Genomic DNA, 20,148 nt, shown 5'->3' with positions numbered 1-20,148 from the left:
TTGGACAGAAAATATTAGTACGCACACACTATTTATCCAACAGAGGAAGAAGTAGATGCAATAAATTTGAGCTTCTATACGCAGGTCCATATAGAATTCGCAGCATTCCTCACCCCAATGTAGTACATGTCGAAACTTTGGGAACCAGAAAAAGCAAGGGCAATCACCATATTTCCAATATTAAACCATTTATTGAATGAACATACTTTATGATTTATGACATCGCAATACCATTTCCAGAGATTTATATGACCACTTATTGATGGTGATTACATTTTTTCTTGGCAAGTGCCCGGCAAGATAAGGTTAGCAGGTCGCTTTTCTTGTCGTTAGACATCAGACCGTGCACATTTTCCATTTTTTGTGTATATATGATTGTTTTCCTATCGTGAGAAGAATTTTTCTCTGTATGCACTATGATATCTTTAAGATGTAACAAACAAGTTGACTTTGACATTTTTCCTTATGATAGCTCAACATCTTGACTATTCTACATTGTTTGCTACTACATTATGACATTGTGAACACATTTTTTGCACTTGAAAACTGTCTATGTTTTTGACATAATACGTTTTCTGTCATGCTATGCTGTATGCTTATATGACTAGAAACGAGTTTTTATTTAATGAGTATATGATGTAAATGCAAGATATTAACCCATATTCATCGTTTCCAGAAAGCAATACCGTGTAAAAGAAATAAATTAAACAAACCACAGTGGTTTACTATAAAATGGAAATTTTACCACCAGAGTGAAAGAAAGAAAATGCAATACATTGTCATGAAGAGTAAATGGATCAGAATTAACAAGCATTAACAAGAATATACTATACACACTGTATGGTAGCAGTCTTAACTAATTATTTTTCTTTCAGAATACGAGGCGATTGATGCAAGCTGTCAGACAGAACTACACATGTTAGTTTCAGTGATGAAATATGCTAGAAGTAAGAAACTTTATAATATATGAAGTAATGAATGACAATGAATAGTTGTATGAAGTAAATGGTAATATGAATATGTATAATGAAGTGTCTATTTTTTGCAGATGATAATAAACGATGATGAATAGTTATATGAAGAATATGGTAATATGAATAATGAAGTTTTTCTTTTCAGATGATGATAATGATGAAGTTATGGTAATATGAATAATGAAGTTTTTCTTTGCAGATGATGATAATGATGAGGTTTATATATTTTGTATTAGTTAGGAGATGCTATGTAGTTATTTATTTGTTGCAGTTCCTTTTGACAGTATGTATTATGTTGCATACTATAGTGACAGAATGTTTTGGGAAAAACAGCTATATTACATAAGTATTGAGTACACGTTTCATTACCTGTTAATTCCAAGTTTACTACTTTTCAGCATAATATACATTTTTTTCTTTCAGGTCAATAACCCATTTTGTATTTTTTCCAGGAGAAGCTTTTCATGATATTAATATGCTATAAGCAGTTAGTTATTAAACCTGTTCTAATACTTGCATTTTTTTACCCAGTTGTGTCTATCATTTATGAATGTGATCACACATACTCTACTTGTTTCATAGCCTTGCTACAGCTGACTCATGGCGAATGACGTTATTAATACTTATTTCCAGCAATAAGTCAAAAGCAAATATTTTCATGCCCCCACAATTATAGATCCCAACGCAATGCATTGCTAGCACAAAAAATAATTTAATTATTATCAGTCGCAACTATTACCAGTATACAACTAAATAATGTTACCAGTTTAAGTTATATTTCTATTCCTAAATATAATGCAAATTTTTCTGAATTATTTATTCGCTTATATCTATGTATTATTGGACTACAGACCTTGAGTAACAGTTCCAGTGTCTTACATTTTAAATATGTCTTATGTCACTTACATGATGTCATATACAAACACTAGCAGCTTGATGCTACACCCAATAACTCCAGTTTTGAATGATGACTCCTGAATAGTGCATAATAAATGCTTTGTAACTGGCCAACGAGTGCCATAACTACTGTAATGAGAAGACTTATGATGCCAATAATTACTGTAATTAGATGACTTACAAATAATGTTCTGTACTAATTACTGTAATGAGATGACTTTTATGCATAAATGCTATGCCAATAATTTCTGTAAATAATATTTTGTTATACTCTATAAATGGTATGCCAATAATTACTGTAACGAGATGACTTATGCATAAATGAATGCCAATGATTACTGTAATGAGATGACTTATGCATAAATGCTATGCCAATGATTACTGTAATGAAATGACTTATTCATAAATGCTATGCCAATGATTACTGTAATGAGATGACTTATGAATGATGTTTTGTAACACTGCATAAATGAATTCCAATAATTACTGTAATGAGATGATTTATGCATAAATCCTATGCCAATAATTACTGTAATGAGATGACTTCTGAATGACGTTATGTAACACTGCATAAATGAATGCCAATAACTACTGTAATGAGATGACTTATGCGTAATTGCTATGCCAATAATTACTGTAATGAGATGACTTATGAATAATGTTCTGTAATACTCCATACGTACTACTTAAATGCTGTGTAAATAGCCAATAAATGCCAGTAATTATCCAGATCAGTTGATACACTAGTGTAAGTCTGAATGATGACTAGCATAAGACTTAATGTCCTTCACCTTCTGACCTAATGACCAGTAATTACTGCAATATCCGCATGTCCTGCCCATCCTCATGATCATGGAGCACTACATTTGGTTTCTGCACTAATTCTAAGTTGATGTAAGAGTATGGATTCTACAAGAACGTGGTGTTGACATATCAAGCTGTCCACCACTCTGACCGAGGAGATGTCATTATGGTCCTACTGTTTGGTGTAACTAATGTACTACCAAAATGATAATATGCAATATTAATACAAGATTGCAGTGTCTTGGCTACACGGATGAATACTTCAGGGAAGAGAGCTTCAGATTGTCTCACTTGGTGTTGTGGTTCTGTAGAAAGATATGGACTTTCAGTGCAGCTACGGCAACCGACTGTGCTACAACCATGATGTTATCCTTCCCATTCCTTTCCTAGTTCTTGTGAAATGGTAAAGACTTATAGAGTACGTTTAAATTCTTGTAAAATGATAAAGACATATGCAGTGCATGTGCACTTTATTTCATTTCGCAATATGTTTAAATTCTTGTAAAATGGTAAAGACTTATACAGTGCGTGTGCACTCTATGTCATTTGTTAATATATTTTGTGCTCATTGCGTATACGTTTTGTCATTTCTTATTACGTTCTGAACTCAGTATGTGTGCACTCTATTTCATTTCTTAATATGTTCTGTACTTAAATTATTTATCAATAATGTTATATATATATATATATATATATATATATATATATATATATATATATATATACTCTGTGACTGTAGACTAAACTAAACTAAATAGATTATAGAAAAATTTATTGCTCATGGCAAGTCCAATTGACTCACCATCGCTGCCAAATTTTTGCCCCCGCAGTGGAGGGTTATGTAAGAGGTCAATGATTAAGGAATTTGTTGCTAGTGCACTCGAGCAGATGTAATTTGTTGTGTCGATTCCCTAAGGTCTCGACACAATGAGTGGCTAGGTGCACGCGAAACTAAGCAGACGGGCGTAAATTCTGAAACAGGAGACTGGATGAAAACTATAAAGAAAAGAAGAGAGATTTTAATATACTTAACTTTAATGTAGTCTTGTTCTTGTTGAAATACATCTCTTGCATAGTAGTAAGCAATTAGCAATGATACACATGGCGCCTTGCTAGGTAGAAGCGATGGACTAGCTGAAGGCTATTTAATCTGTCTCTCGGCAAATGAGAGGAATACTTGGTAGGTCTAGTCGCAAGCTATGTCGTCCGTACAACTGGGGCGAGGTCATGTCCGTGTCTTGTGACCTGCCCTGTGGTGGCGCTACGTTTGCGAATACACAGTGGCGACACGCGGGTCCGACATGTACTACAGGACCGCGGCCGATTTAAGTTACCACCTAGCAAGTGTGGTGTCTAGCGGTGACACCACATTCCTCCCCCGCAAATCGGCGAACGGTCGTGAGATAAGGCTTCCGCCCGCCGTGGGGAGGACCCCATGTTGACGTATGCGATGAGGTGGGGAGCCTAACAACAGGCGAGGCTGTGCCACCCGCACCCGGCCATTCGGTCCGAGGGGAGCTAGGAAACGCCTGCAAACCTAGTCCAGGGTGCACGTCAACATGAGGTGCATGCGCACGTAATGAGAGAGGGTCCGCAGGGTCGACCTCCATGTGGTCGGAGCACCCGACGGGCGAAGACGACATCCGGTCCGGAGCGGGCAAGAGGTCCATGGCGGAGGACGACTGGTCACGGGAAGCAAGCGGCGGCGCGTGACCCAGGGAGGCGCGAGGCGGCTGCAGCGAAGCGTCCGCTGCTGGCGGCGCCGGCGGCGGCTGCGGCGGCGCGACGCCATGAGGCAAAATGGAAGGCATCGTCGGTAACACCTGGGGATGAGGCGAGCCAGTAGATGGGTCCCCAGGGCGCTGACCTGACGGCTCCGTCGCTGAAAGCAGACGGGGAGCGGCAGAACCCAGGCGACGACAGAGGCGCAGCTGATTGAGATGCCGACGCACCTCACCAGAGGCCCCCAAAACCAAATACATCGCGCGGCCGAGGCAGCGAAGAATGCGCCCTGCGAGCCAACGCCGTGAACCGCGATAGTTGCGATAATAGACAACGTCGCCAGGAGCAAAAGCAGGAGTCTGCCGCTGCACAGGAACCTGATGTGGCGGATGCAGCAAAGACATCAGAGTTCGATGAGGACGACCATGGAGCAACTCAGCCGGCGAGCGACCATCGCGGGGCTGAGAGCGATATGAGGACAAAAAGAGCAACAAAGCGTCCTCCCGAGAATGCGACTCTTTCAACTTCAACATCTGTGACTTGAAAGTCCGGACCAATCGTTCCGCGGCACCGTTTGACTGAGGCGAAAACGGCGCGGATGTCAGATGTTGAATACCATTGGCCTGGCAGAATGACTGAAATTCTGCGGACATGAATTGTGGGCCATTGTCGGAAACAATAGTCTGCGGAAGACCTTCAATGCAAAAGATAGCAGACAAGGCTTGGATGGTGGCAGAAGACGTCGTGGAAGACATCCGGACAACAAAAGGAAAATTACTGAAAGCATCGACCACAACCAACCATCGAGCATTCCAGAACGGACCAGCAAAATCGGCCATGCAAAGAATTTCCGCGGCGGTGCGGATTGTTGTTCGGCACACGCCACGCAAGAGGAGCACATATTCGCAATCGCAGCATCGATTCCGAACCAAGTACAGTGCTGTCGAGCAAGTTGTTTCGTTCGCACTATACCCCAATGTCCTTGGTGAAGAAGCCGTAAGACAGAGGACTGTAACGAACGTGGGACTACGACTCGGGATTGATCATTATCGGAACGCAACAACAAAACACCACGTCGGACAAAAAGTCTCTCCTTGTGAGCAAAAAAACGGCGAACCAAAGGATCCTCGATCCGTGACTTTGACAAGGGCCATTGCGTAGCAACAAAACGCAAAACGGAAGCAAGGACAGGGTCAGCAGCTGTGGCAGTAGCTACACGACGAAAATCAATCGGAAACGATGCGACCACGTCATCGGCTTCCGAATCAATGAACATGCAAGCAAGTTCGGAAGAATCGAATGCGTTATCCTCAGCAACAGGCAAACGGGACAACGCATCAGCGTTTCCGTGCTTAGCAGTGGACCGATACAAGATATCGTAGCGGTACTGCGAGAGAAAAAGAGACCAGCGAATGAATTTCTGCGCTGTACGTGGAGGTACAGGCTTGTTCGGATGAAAAAGCGATGTCAAAGGTTTGTGGTCCGTGACGATTGTAAAGTGACGACCATACAAGAAGTCATGGAACTTGGTAACACCAAACACTAGAGCTAAAGCTTCTTTCTCTATTTGTGAATAATTTCTTTGCGCAGATGAGAGCAATTTGGACGCAAAGGCAATAGGGCGATCATGTGAACCATCTTTGTGCGCAAGCACAGCACCGATCCCGAAATCCGATGCATCTACCATCAACAAAAGGGGTTTTCGGGGATCGAATGGCGTCAGGCAAGTATTGGAAAGTAACGCCGATTTCAACTGGCGAAAGGCGCGTTCGCATTCCGTCGTCCAGACGAACGGAACACCTTTACGGCGTAAGCGATGAAGCGGAGCTGAAATGGAAGAAGCATTGCGCACAAACCTATGATAATAATTTACCTGACCCAGCACACTCTGTAGCTGTTTTAAGTTCTGCGGTGACGGCAAGTCCTGAATGGCACGAAGGTGCTCGGGACTCGGATGTATACCTTGGGCATTTATGACATGCCCCAGGTACGGTAAGGCACGAGCAAAAAACACACATTTGTCCTTCCTCAAGCGAAGACCATTCCGACGCACGACCTGAAAGAATGTTCGGAGATTCTGCAAATGTTCGGCTTCTGTCTTTCCTGAGATCACAATATCGTCCAGATAGTTCGCAGCAGTAGGGACCGACGCACAAATAGTTTGTAAATATTGCTGAAATAAAGCAGGGGCGGATGCACACCCGAATGGCAGTCTTTTGAAGCGATACAAGCCAAGATGCGTGTTAACCACTAAGACGCGCTGGGATTCTTCGTCCACAGGTAGTTGCAAGTACGCATCTGCTAGGTCCAATTTTGAAAAATATTTTCCCGGGCACAGTTTGTCAAAAAGATCTTCCGGGCGGGGCAAAGGAAAAGTAGCAGTCACTAGTTGTGGATTCACAGTTGCCTTGAAGTCCACACAAAGTCTCAGTTTTCCGGAAGGTTTTGGCAAAATTACTAAGGGTGAGGCCCAGAGAGAAGCCTGCACACGTTCAATTACACCTTGAGATTCTAAATCGTGCAATGTTCGGGCGACCTCATCACGCAATGCGTGGGGAACATTGCGCGCTCTGAAAAATTTTGGTTGCGCGTTGTCTTTCAGTTCCAAATGCGCTTCATAGTGCTTAGCGCAACCAAGGCCCGGTGCAAAAATGTCTGCAAATTCTTCACAAAGACTAGAAACACTGGCGGAAGGCACAGTCTGATTCACCGATAGGACCTGATTTACAATAGACAAATTAAACAATTGAAACAAATCTAAACCAAACAAGTTCACGGCACAAGAGGAACGAAGAACATAAAATGACACAAGTTTTGTCTGTCCCTTGTATGTTGCAAGAAGGCTGCACTGTCCTAACACAGGTATATGCTGTCCTGAGTAACTAGTTAACTTAACATTTGCGGCACGCAATGGCGGGGCGCCCAGTTGTTTGTACGTGTCGTGATTGAGCAATGAAACAGCAGCTCCGGTATCGAGCTGGAATGGGATCACTTTTCCTGCAAAGTCTAAGTCCACAAAAAGTTTATTGTCTTGTTGACGACAAGAGCGACTGTCTCGTGCAATTTGAACAGAGACAGGTACAGAAGCACTTGCGACTTTACGGGATTTCCGGCGACGTCGACGCACACTTTGGGTGGGACGAACACAGTCACTGTTAGCTAAAGTGTCACTGGACGGGTGGGAATGAACTACATTAATGTCCATGGGCGAAGGTCCACGAGCCTGATTGTCCTGGGTTCGATTCCGGCGCGAAACAAAGGGCCTGGAATTTGTGTGATTGTCTGATCTAAGCTTTTTCTGGCAAACACTTTGTACATGTCCTTTCTTGTGACAGTAAAAGCAAATAGCTTGGCGTGACGGGCAATTGTCACGCGAATGTCTAGTCGCACACCGCGGGCAAGATTTCACTGCATTTGCTTGCTTACGCGGCGCACGTGGTTGCAAGCTAGGCGGCCGCAGCGAAGTCGGGCGCGAGGGCCGCTTAGCGTCCCGTGCAGCGGGCCCGGCGGGCCGATTAATGTGACACACGGCTGGCGAAGTTTCAAATGATGCCTGAGCAAAGTCAAGTGTGTCTTGCCTGTCCAATATGTCTAGCACTTGTTGCAGGGAGGGATTAACTAGCTTCAAAATCTGTTCCCTTATGCGAACATCAGAAACGTTCTGTGCAATTGCATCACGCACCATAGTATCTGAATATGGGAGGCCACATTCACAGGCAAACGCACAGTCTCTAGTAAGTCCTTGCAAAGTTGCTACCCACTCCCTATTAGTCTGACCGGCCGTACGTTTTGTACGAAAAAACGTATACCGTTTTGCAACTACATTTACTGTTTCTTTGAAATAGGCATCTAAAGCAGACAAAATTTCTTCGTAGGACAGAGTTGCTACGTCGCGTCGGGGAAACAATTTCACTATCACCCGGTAGGTAGACACACCGACACAAGAAAGCAAAAACGGCTGCCGCTCTTTACCTTGAATTCCATAAGCAGTGAGGTGGAAGTTGAACCGATCGGCCCACTCAGTCCAGCTCTCGTTATGGGCCTCAAAGGGCCTAAATGGCGGTGCGACAGCGGTGTGTGGCTGCGGTAGCGATGAAACGGCTGCCGCCGCATCGGTTTGCAGCGCACGTTGACCCTGGACGAGCTGTCCAAGGGCTTCCAATAACGCCTGCGTCTGCTGATTCTGCAAGCGAAAAAATTCGGACAGTACATCTGGAGAATGCGGCGAAGCCATGACACAAGCAAATTAGAGCAAGTATAACACAAAGACTGCAACGTGGGCGCGGCACCACTCCTCGGCGCCAAAATATTGTTGTGTCGATTCCCTAAGGTCTCGACACAATGAGTGGCTAGGTGCACGCGAAACTAAGCAGACGGGCGTAAATTCTGAAACAGGAGACTGGATGAAAACTATAAAGAAAAGAAGAGAGATTTTAATATACTTAACTTTAATGTAGTCTTGTTCTTGTTGAAATACATCTCTTGCATAGTAGTAAGCAATTAGCAATGATACACATGGCGCCTTGCTAGGTAGAAGCGATGGACTAGCTGAAGGCTATTTAATCTGTCTCTCGGCAAATGAGAGGAATACTTGGTAGGTCTAGTCGCAAGCTATGTCGTCCGTACAACTGGGGCGAGGTCATGTCCGTGTCTTGTGACCTGCCCTGTGGTGGCGCTACGTTTGCGAATACACAGTGGCGACACGCGGGTCCGACATGTACTACAGGACCGCGGCCGATTTAAGTTACCACCTAGCAAGTGTGGTGTCTAGCGGTGACACCACATAATTTCTATGGATTGCTCACGCGCTGCCTGTGATATGTAAGCTATAAGAGAATCTCAGACCAGAGAGCAGTGTTGTCGGCAGTAGGAAATGTGTAGCAGTAGGAGTAAGTAGTTAGTAGCTAGCAGTCGTGTGCATGGAGTTGGCTGGGCCGGTCGTGGGGAGCGATGGGGGAGCCTGAGCGTTGTAGTGTAAGGTAAAAGCAGCCTCGTGCATATGTACTGTTGTTAGATCAGGTCCCATGTAAAATGTTTTAAAAAATCTCTTAATAATAATCTTTCTCATAAAAAAAACTTTTGAGAATTATTCATCTCAATTTAAAGAATTTACTAATTTCTCCAATCCATGGTTATCCTGATTATTGTATTTCTTTTTATACATGACAAATCTATCGGCTAGCATTGCACAGGGCTGTGCCAGGAAAGTTTAGTTTCATATAGGAGCAGATATATATTCGTTATCCGGCGACTTAATTGAGGTAAGAATTTTCATTTTATTCAGTATGATCTTTCAGGGCCATGACGCAGCACTCTGACGTTAAAATTTACCAGTTTAGATTCACAGTCAGTCAATTATTGAAAGGTTGTATATGAGTCAGGTTTTTTTTTATTAGGAGGTTAGTCACATTGTATTATTGGTAGGTTACGGAATTTATTTATTGGAAGGTTACTCTTAATGTGAATGTTATACTTATTATTTTATCTGTGAGGAGGTTACAAACCTGAGGGCCTATATACGTCCGAAACATTGACCGTGAATAGACAAGGTCAAGCTGAGTGGCTGGAAAAGCGAGAGCGTAGGATATTAAAGAAAATTCTAGGCAATAGAAGGGTTGATGGACAATGCCAAGACAGAACCTATCACAGCATCCATTAAGAAGAGACGATTGTTATTTTACGGTCATCTCATGAGGACGGACGGTGACCGACTAAAAAAAAGAATATGGAGTTTCATGCGATCTAAGAAAACAAGGCCAAGATGGTTCGCAAAATGTGAAAAAGATCTTAGGCAGATTAGTATCTCAGAGAGAGAAATTCCTGACAGGAATAAATTTAGAAGATTGGCGAACAACTACCAAGGTTTTAAAATGGCGTCAACGTCCAAAAGACGGAGAGGGCCATTATCTGAAGAGCATAACAGAAGAGCCCTTGGTGGGCTCAGAAGATCCTGGCAGTAAGTCAAAGCTGGAACAAGAATAAGACCTAGACACTAGAGTGAAGTTGGTTGTTACCACGTAGTCCATAGAGGCTCAACTCGATGATAACAATAATAATTATTATTATATTAAAACAAATAAGCCGTCGGTCACACAGAAAAGTTTAATGAGGAGATTAATTTACTTAAAACCATAGCAGTCAATAATGAATATACGCCCAACATAATGGACGATATCCTCAAAAATAAAACTGCAAGAACTACTACGCTCAACACCTCACGCGCTGAAGTTAACCCAAAAATAAAAAAAGTTTTTCTATTCATTTCGTCGGACCCATTTCCTGTCAGATTCAGTGCATGTTTCGCAACAAATACAACTGCAATGTTGCCTTCTCTACAAATAACAATCTGAAGAGAAACTTCATTCATAATTTGAAATCCATTCGCTCCCCTACAGAAAGTTCTGTGATACCTGCTCCTCCTATTATATAGGGCAAACTGGACGTGCTTTCACCATCAGATATAAAGAACATCTTTTGAGAAAAAACGGCACCAGTCCCCTAAATTCATCCTTTGCCGATCATCTCTTAATTACCGGACACGTGCCTAAAGCCATTGGCGATAGCAATATTCTGCATACCGAAAAGAAGGGGCAGAGGTTAGATGTTTTAGAGGAATTGGAGATTTTTCAAACATCTACCTCGTCATGATGGCCTCATTCTCAACGAACAGCTGCAGCTGCGAAATAAAAACATTTTCGACTGTATAAAACCGTTGCTTGATCTTTGATTGAGATTTCCTCATGCAGTTTGCCGAAATGTTACTTTCCTGTTACGTCTTTGCTGTTTTCTTGTATGTCATAACTGACAGTGTTTTACGTTACAAAATGTATCTCTGTTTAAAGCACATAAATATGTAACTTCATCTTATTATTATTAGTGCTTACGTTATGCCTGAATCACCTTCATTACAATTTCATGTGTCTAATTTTGAATGTACAGTAGCCTAATTGTTTCTGCGGCTACTAGATGGCGCTCGTAGCAACACCATGTTTACATGCCTACACTTCCTAACGTGGGCACCTCAGTTATGTTGCAACCCGTGTTCACTCAGGTACGAGCAGCCCTTAGCGGCTCGCCATCTTATATTATTTACAACTTTTCATGACGTCGCCTTTCCGGCTTAGATTTTTTTTAGAATGTGACTTGTAAGTACTGCATCTCTTTCCAGTCAGTACACACTTTAGTTTATTAATGTCTTATACACCTATTATGTTTTAGAACAGTTAGTTTAGTTCTGAAAACGACGCTCACAGTAGTGTCGAAACTTGGTCAATTTTGACTTAATATTTGTGACCGAGGACTTATTTTTTTTAACACAATTCTGACACGTTCACTGAACCTTAGCAACTATGTTCAAAATTTTTATTATTATTATTATTAAAACCATATCCATCTAGGGGATGAAAAATCGAGGTAACGGATAGTCATATTGGAAGGGATTAGGGGGTGGGGGTGGAAGCAGGGTACCAAACAGTGCTCTCACATACGACATCCCCCCCTCCCTCCTACCAAACCGATCCCGAGAAGTGTGCCTGTTTGAAAACCGAATCAAACCAGTCTTAGGACTGAAGACGATGGCAACAGTAGAACATAACGTGAAACAGACTGACGCTCTCGAAATCAGTGCGGAAAAATAAAACATCCATTAACTAGTGAATGACTGATGGCAGTATTCCAGAACCGACATTACGAGTGACCAGACCCGTGAGTGCTGTGTAGCAATGGTCTGGACGCGGCACGCCACGGCTTTGTCATCGGCGCAGCATACTCACCGATTCGAAGACCATGAAGAGCTCGTGATTCTCCTTGGTTGGCTGCAGGCCCGATACAGTCTGCAGGTACGTTTCGCTCGCCAGGTAGAAATGCGGCAGCGTAGCTATCACTGGGGCACCTGTAGAAAACAAAAGCACAGATCAGATTTCACTTGCAGATCCGATCACAGGTATATCATGGTCCTCAACGAGGGGAAAAAGTGTACTGTGCTGAACAATGATCAGATGATATAAACGTTTTATCAGCATGGTACGGTGTCATAACGCAGAAAGTGTTACTGGAGAAACCAACGTTTTGGCCTGCGGCTGCAGTGGTCGATACCTTGGTTTCTCCAGTAACAGCTTTTTTTTAACTTAGTCTGCCCGCGGAAGCATACCTAATTATAACGATGAGATAGTCGTTTAAAATTGTGCCACAAGAACATGTCAATGTGCTTGCATCTGATAGTAACAATAATTTTCACAGCTATAGCAATTATACTCTTACTTCATAATAGACAATTACTGAATGACTTTCGGAAGCATGTCAAAACTTGCACAATAAATGAAGGGCTTATTTCAATAGTGGTACAAGTCCATTTTTGTTCATTGTGAGATACACAGTGCTAAAGTTAAATGAGCGCTGAAAAATCTGCAGTTTAGATACCAGAAATATCCAAGCATATGGCTTCTTGCTAGAGATGAACGTTTCTTTCTGTTTAATTGCAGAAGTTTGATTTTATCAATATTTCGGTGATATTTCGCAAAAAGTGGCTAACATTTTCAAACCTTTTAAAGTTGATACCGCTTTTCAGACCAATACTACGCTGCGATTTAAACTAAGAAATAATTTACAGCGGGAAAGCGATAAATATGAGAGAGTAACACGTGCAAGGCAAGCTATGTAGCCCGAACTGGTAGGTCCTATAAAGTACGTTACAAAGAACATAGCGATGCTTTCCGGCTTAATAATTTCGAAAATTCAGCTGTAGCCACGCATATTTGGGAAACGGGACACCCCATGTTGGGAATAGATCAGGATCTCGTTATTTTACATAGACAGGACAAAGGCAAAAAGCTGGATCTACTAGAACAGCTGGAAAGTACGATACATAGCGTGGATAATCAGAACACACTGAATGAACAGCTAACTGGTGATACAAATAACTTTTTCAAACATTTCACTGGTTTATTTTAGTAACTACATTTTTAGCAATTTGTAGGATACCATCATTTCATGAGGTCCTTGTATACGTTATCTGTTTGTATGGACATCTCTGTGACATCCTTGTTTACTTGCGCGTGAGCTCATTCGCGTTTCAGTGTCGTGTTTGGCTACGTGGTGTGTGGTATCAACGAAGACGCACGGGCGGTTTACGACGATAAGAGGAGAGAGCCGTGTGGTTAGATGCTGAACACCATTTTAGAGTTTTTTATATTTTGACGACTATGTGGAGATGCACCTTGGAAGACACGGCTGCAACAAGGTAAATAGCCACGATGTTTTAACTTTATTATCAATTTTATGGTGCGGTGTTGACAGATGTGAAAATTACCGAACAACCAGTTTAATAAGCCACAGCTGCAAAATACTAACACGAATTCTTTACAGACGAATGGAAAAACTAGTAGAAGCCGACCTCGGGGAAGATCAGTTTGGATTCCGTAGAAACACTGGAACACGTGAGGCAATACTGACCTTACGACTTATCTTAGAAGAAAGATTAAGGAAAGGCAAACCTACGTTTCTAGCATTTGTAGACTTAGAGAAAGCATTTGACAATGTTGACTGGAATACTCTCTTTCAAATTCTAAAGGTGGCATGGGTAAAATACATGGAGCGACAGGCTATTTACAATTTGTACAGAAACCAGATGGCAGTTATAAGAGTCGAGGGACATGAAATGGAAGCAGTGGTTGAGAAGGGAGTAAGACAGGGTTGTAGCCTCTCCCCGATGTTATTCAATCTGCATATTGAGCAAGCAGTGAAGGAAACAAAAGAAAAATTCGGAGTAGGTATTAAAATCCATGGAGAAGAAATAAAAACTTTGAGGTTCACTGATGACATTGTAATTCTGTCAGAGACAGCAAAGGACTTGTAAGAGCAGTTGAATGGAATGGAGAGTGTCTTGAAAGGAGGATATAAGATGAACATCAACAAAAGCAAAACGAGGATAATAGAATGTAGTCGAATTAAGTCGGGTGATGCTAAGGGAATTAGATTAGGAAATGAGACACTTAAAGTAAAGTAGTAAAGGAGTTTTGCTATTTGGGGAGCAAAATAACTGATGATGGTCGAAGTACAGAGGATATAAAATTTAGACTGGCAATGGGAAGGAAAGCGTTTCCGAAGAAGAGAAATTTGTTAACATGGAGTATAGATTTAAGTGTCAGGAAGTCATTTCTGAAAGTATTTGTATGGAGTGTAGCCATGTATGGAAGTGAAACATGGACGATAAATAGTTTGGAGAAGAAGAGAATAGAAGCTTTCGAAATGTGGTGCTACAGAAGAATGCTGAAGATTAGATGGGTAGATCACATAACTAATGAGGAGGTATTGAATAGGATTGGGGAGAAGAGAAGTTTGTGGCACAACTTGACCAGAAGAAGGGATCGGATCGGTTGGTAGGACATGTTCTGAGGCATCAAGGGATCACCAATTTAGTATTAGAGGGCAGCGTAGAGGGTAAAAATCGTAAAGGGAGACCAAGAGATGAATACACTAAGCAGATTAAGAAGGATGTAGGTTGCGGTAGGTACTGGGAGATGAAGAAGCTTGCACAGGATAGAGTAGCATGGAGAGCTGCAACAAACCAGTCTCAGGACTGAAGACCACAACAACAACAACAACAACAACATGGTGCCTGATGCATGTTCCATTTTAGCGAGTTTTTATTATGCTGATGATGGAAGCTTGACTTCCGAAACACGTCAATCATAGTGTTTTACACTACAAACAAGTGGTTGAACCGATATATTTTTTATCATTGCAGAAGCATTATAGGCAGAAAAGTGCAGGTAATGGACTTGTACCACTATTGAAATAAGCCCTTCAAATGTAATAACGGAAAAACAAATTGAAGACATGACGCCTCAGTGAAGCGTACGGCAGAGACCTGTTGATGTAGCATTTAAAGAACACAATTCACAACTTCTTTCTTTTTTTTTTTTGGCGGAGGGGGGGAGGGGGGAGCGGCGGTGGGAGGGAACAAGGTATCATCAGTCTCCTCACTGTTTTCGTGCTGCATGCAGTGAGTACTTTTTCTATGCCGACTTTTCAGCTCATAGTGCCATTTACACAAAACTACTTCAGTTATCTCTATGATTTGTCCCAGTCTGTCTTCTACAGTTTTTACCCTCTACAGCCTTCTATAGTACCATGTGAAACGTCCCCTTAGAAAAATTAATGAATTACTGTGCTGATAAACCTCTTACATAACTTGATTTTCAAACAGCTGAGCAGAATTGAACGTACTCAGACATTTCGCTCTTTACCTATTCAGATCAACACTAAACTGACAGGCAATATTTTTAGCGCAACGCAATCTGACTTTCAATAATCTTTACAAGAGAATGGCCCTGACTAACATTAACCTATACGTTTCACAAATCACTTACCTCACAAAAATCTTCGTTACTTAAACTACTGCAATACAGCGAGCGCCACTACTGCCAGATAAATAAAAGATTCAAGCTACTGAAGGCACTAACTACTGATAGTCATAGTTAGCAAATGAAAGATTTTGATAGAGAACAAGGAATGTATTTACCTTAATAGTGTTCAAAAGTTATATATACACTCCTGGAAATTGAAATAAGAACACCGTGAATTCATTGTCCCAGGAAGGGGAAACTTTATTGACACATTCCTGGGGTCAGATACATCACATGATCACACTGACAGAACCACAGGCACATAGACACAGGCAACAGAGCAAGCACAATGTCGGCACTAGTACAGTGTATATCCACCTTTCGCAGCAATGCAGGCTGCTATTCTCCCATGGAGACGATCGTAGAGATGCTGGATGTAGTCCTGTGGAACGGCTGGCCATGCCATTTCCACCTGGCGCCTCAGTTGGACCACCGTTCGTGCTGGACGTGCAGACCGCGTGAGACGACGCTTCATCCAGTCCCTAACATGCTCAATGGGGGACAGATCCGGAGATCTTGCTGGCCAGGGTAGTTGACTTACACCTTCTAGAGCACGTTGGGTGGCACGGGATACATGCGGACGTGCATTGTCCTGTTGGAACAGCAAGTTCCCTTGCCGGTCTAGGAATGGTAGAACGATGGGTTCGATGACGGTTTGGATGTACCGTGCACTATTCAGTGTCCCCTCGACGATCACCAGTGGTGTACGGCCAGTGTAGGAGATCGCTCCCCACACCATGATGCCGGGTGTTGGCCCTGTGTGCCTCGGTCGTATGCAGTCCTGATTGTGGCGCTCACCTGCACGGCGCCAAACACGCATACGACCATCATTGGCACCAAGGCAGAAGCGACTCTCATCGCTGAAGACGACACGTCTCCATTCGTCCCTCCATTCACGCCTGTCGCGACACCACTGGAGGCGGGCTGCACGATGTTGGGGCGTGAGCGGAAGACGGCCTAACGGTGTGCGGGACCGTAGCCCAGCTTCATGGAGACGGTTGCGAATGGTCCTCGCCGATTCCCCAGGAGCAACAGTGTCCCTAATTTGCTGGGAAGAGGCGGTGCGGTCCCCTACGGCACTGCGTAGGATTCTACGGTCTTGGCGTGCATCCGTGCGTCGCTGCAGTCCGGTCCCAGGTCGACGGGCACGTGCACCTTCCGCCGACCACTGGCGACAACATCGATGTACTGTGGAGACCTCACGCCCCACGTGTTGAGTAATTCGGCGGTACGTCCACCCGGCCTCCCGCATGCCCACTATACGCCCTCGCTCAAAGTCCGTCAACTGCACATACGGTTCACGTCCACGCTGTCGCGGCATGCTACCAGTGTTAAAGACTGCGATGGAGCTCCGTATGCCACGGCAAACTGGCTGACACTGACGGCGGAGGTGCACAAATGCTGCGCAGCTAGCGCCATTCGACGGCCAACACCGCGGTTCCTGGTGTGTCCGCTGTACCGTGCGTGTGATCATTGCTTGTACAGCCCTCTCGCAGTGTCCGGAGCAAGTATGGTGGGTCTGACACACCGGTGTCAATGTGTTCTTTTTTCCATTTCCAGGAGTGTGTATATATATATATATATATATATATATATATATATATATATATATAGTCCATGATATCCAATATTACAAATTTACTCTTTCTGATGGACACACGTCCAGATCGTCCGCTCTCAAAATTCCGCCGTCTCTCTCCCCACATCCACCACCGCTGGCGCCTCACCTCCAACTGCGCAACGCTTCGCGCTGTTAACAGCCAACTGCCCAACACTACAATAGCATATACTCCAACAATGCAAACCAACCACAGCCTTCACACAGCACAGTCGGTTATTTTCATATAGAGCGCTACGTGGCGTTACCAACATAAAAACCTAAACAGCCTACTTACACATGGAAATTATTCTTTTATGTCTTAAGACATTTTCTATCCCTTGTCTGTCACGACTGTCGAATCTTATTAATGTAAAAAGTTTGTGAGGATAGGAGAAAAGCACAGTTAAGAGTAGTACACTGTCGAGTCACAGTAATATGATCGACTGTCAGAAGCACGAAGAATCACCTTTTGCAGCGCGGACCGATGCGAGATGCGCATGAGGAGAATGAATAAGGCTCTGGAACAGGGATCCCCAAACTATTTTGGACAAGTGACCCCTTTTCCAAAATGAACTGTTACCTCAGACCCCCATGGCCAAATTACCTACTTTTAAGTTCAACCCCCTTCTTCATAATAGTCCGCTAACTTAAAGCAGCTGCTACAGAGTGTAGCAGGTACCTACCTACTTAACAACGTAAGTGTAAGTAATTTTTGCAAATACTTTTATACCCACCTATTTAAAATATGTTGTATGTTGTGTTTACCACTTTTTCAGTCACTTTACTTCAATTAATTTAGCTATGTAATAACTTTGTAATCTCTTGAAATAAATGAGTACTTCTATGAATTATTATCGTTCAAGCTCCAACGAATTTCAAAACGCAAATGAACTTTCAACCTAATTTAAGCTCGTTAAATAGTAAAATTTCAGGAACATGTTTGGACTTGATCATGAATCCGTTCGTGTTAAATCGCGTAAGCGTCAAATAGAGAGCAAGTCAAAACGCACCTGAAAGACGTACGCTCGAATTCATTAGCTTGCACGAACTTGTCCACACAGACTTGCCGAGTTTTTCATCTTGTACGGACTTGAGACTTTACATTACTACAACAATGCTATTTCCTACAAAAATATTAATTATTCTTAGTACACGTAACACAACATAAACAATACAGTACCTACCTATCTTGAAAGTTTTAAATAAGAACTTGTGTTAATTTAATAGGGGTCGATTTTTAGACCTCGTCGACCCCCAAAATCTGTTTTCGTTTATGTCGACCCCTAGGAAACCGATATCGACCCCAAGGGGTCGATATCGACCACTTTGGGAATCCCAGCTCTAGAAGGTACGGCCGGAGTTGCCGAGCGGTTCTAGGCACTACAGTCTGGAACTGCGTGACCGATACGGTCGCAGGTTCGTATCCTGCCTCGGGCATGGATGTGTGTGATGTCCTTAGGTTAGTTAGGTTTAAGTAGTCCTACGTTCTAGGGGACTGATGACCTCAGACGTCCCATAGTTCTCGGAGCCATTTGAACCATTTCTGAACTCCAGTGCTGTCGCCAGCTGCGCTGTGTTCCTCGTTTGAGCACCAACGGTGCAAACAGCCCGATAGACGTAGTCTCGCAGATTCTCGATTGGGCTTAAATCCGGGGAATTTGGTGGCCAGGGGAGTACTATAATCTCAGCCTGGTGCTCTTCCAACCAAGCATGTACACTGTGAGCATGTTGCATTGTCCTGCTGGTACATGCCAACGCAGCGAGGAAAAACAAGCTGTTTGTAGGTGTGGACACGATCCCCAAGGACAGATGCATACTTGTGTTGATCCGTTATGCCTTCCAGAATGGCCAGATAATCCAAAGAATGCGCTGACAACATTCCCCGCATCATAATTTTTCCCTCTCTATACTGGACCCTTCTGTAGATTGTTGTAGGGTGTTTGTTTTCAGACGTTTCAAGCCGACGGAGCGTAAAACGTGATTCATCTGAAAAGACGACATGTCGTCGTTCAGTGGACGTCTAGTTGCAGTATCGGCATACGATTTCCAGCTTTTGGCGCTGAGGAATAGCGATAAGCATGAGTAAATCAACCAGGCCCCTGCTGCGGAAGCTCGTATGTATCAGAGTTCGCTGAAGAGACACTATTGATAGCCGCAGGGTTGATCTGCGCTGTCGGTTGCCCAAAAGTTACACGTCAGTTCGCCCGTATAGGTTTCCGCAGCCGTCATTTACGGCCCGTGGTGCCGTTTTGGATACCACCTCTTTACCATCCACAGTATACTTTAACCACAGTGGCACGCGGACGGTTTACAGGTTTAGCCGTTTCGCAAATGTTCCACTCTTGCGCTTAAAGGGACTGATGATGCGCTTTCGGACGTTAGTTAAATCGTTCCGTTTCCGCATTACGACAACGCCTACTCGTTTTCCTTCATTGCTACTGCTTCTACTTGCCTTCCGTTTGAGAGTGTGTAAGAGGTCCGTAGGCCCTTACTATAACTTTGCACTCGGCACAGGTCGATAGGGCGAACAATCGATTGTGACGTGTTGCGAGATCGAGTGTTGAGTTGCGCCAGAGTGGTGTGTGTGTGTGAAGGCCATTATTGAAATACAGGGTCCTTAACGGAGAAGGCTGTCGCCCTCGCCGTGGTTAGACCCCTGTGTAGTAGATTAATACCGGGAAAGTGAAGAAGTATCATTACGAAAGTGATCAGTGACGTTACTGGTGCCGCTATTTAGTTTCGCGTC

The 20,148-nt window shown here is 43.3% G+C and overlaps 1 protein-coding gene across 1 annotated transcript in view; it reads right to left on the bottom strand.

The window, feature by feature from the left end:
• The window catches only part of LOC126210549 (sensory neuron membrane protein 1-like), a 304,792-nt gene that overhangs the window by 43,695 nt on the left and 240,949 nt on the right, over positions 1-20,148 (bottom strand). The window contains exon 8 of the mRNA XM_049939802.1: positions 12,170-12,288. Coding sequence (XP_049795759.1) covers positions 12,170-12,288 — 119 coding nt within the window. The remainder of the gene's footprint in view (positions 1-12,169; positions 12,289-20,148) is intronic.

This window comes from Schistocerca nitens, chromosome 10 (genome assembly GCF_023898315.1).
Source record: "Schistocerca nitens isolate TAMUIC-IGC-003100 chromosome 10, iqSchNite1.1, whole genome shotgun sequence".
NCBI classification, from domain to species: Eukaryota; Metazoa; Arthropoda; class Insecta; order Orthoptera; family Acrididae; genus Schistocerca; species Schistocerca nitens.
The sequence above is the reverse complement of the archived record's forward strand: the minus strand, read 5'-3'. Positions and strand labels throughout refer to the sequence as shown.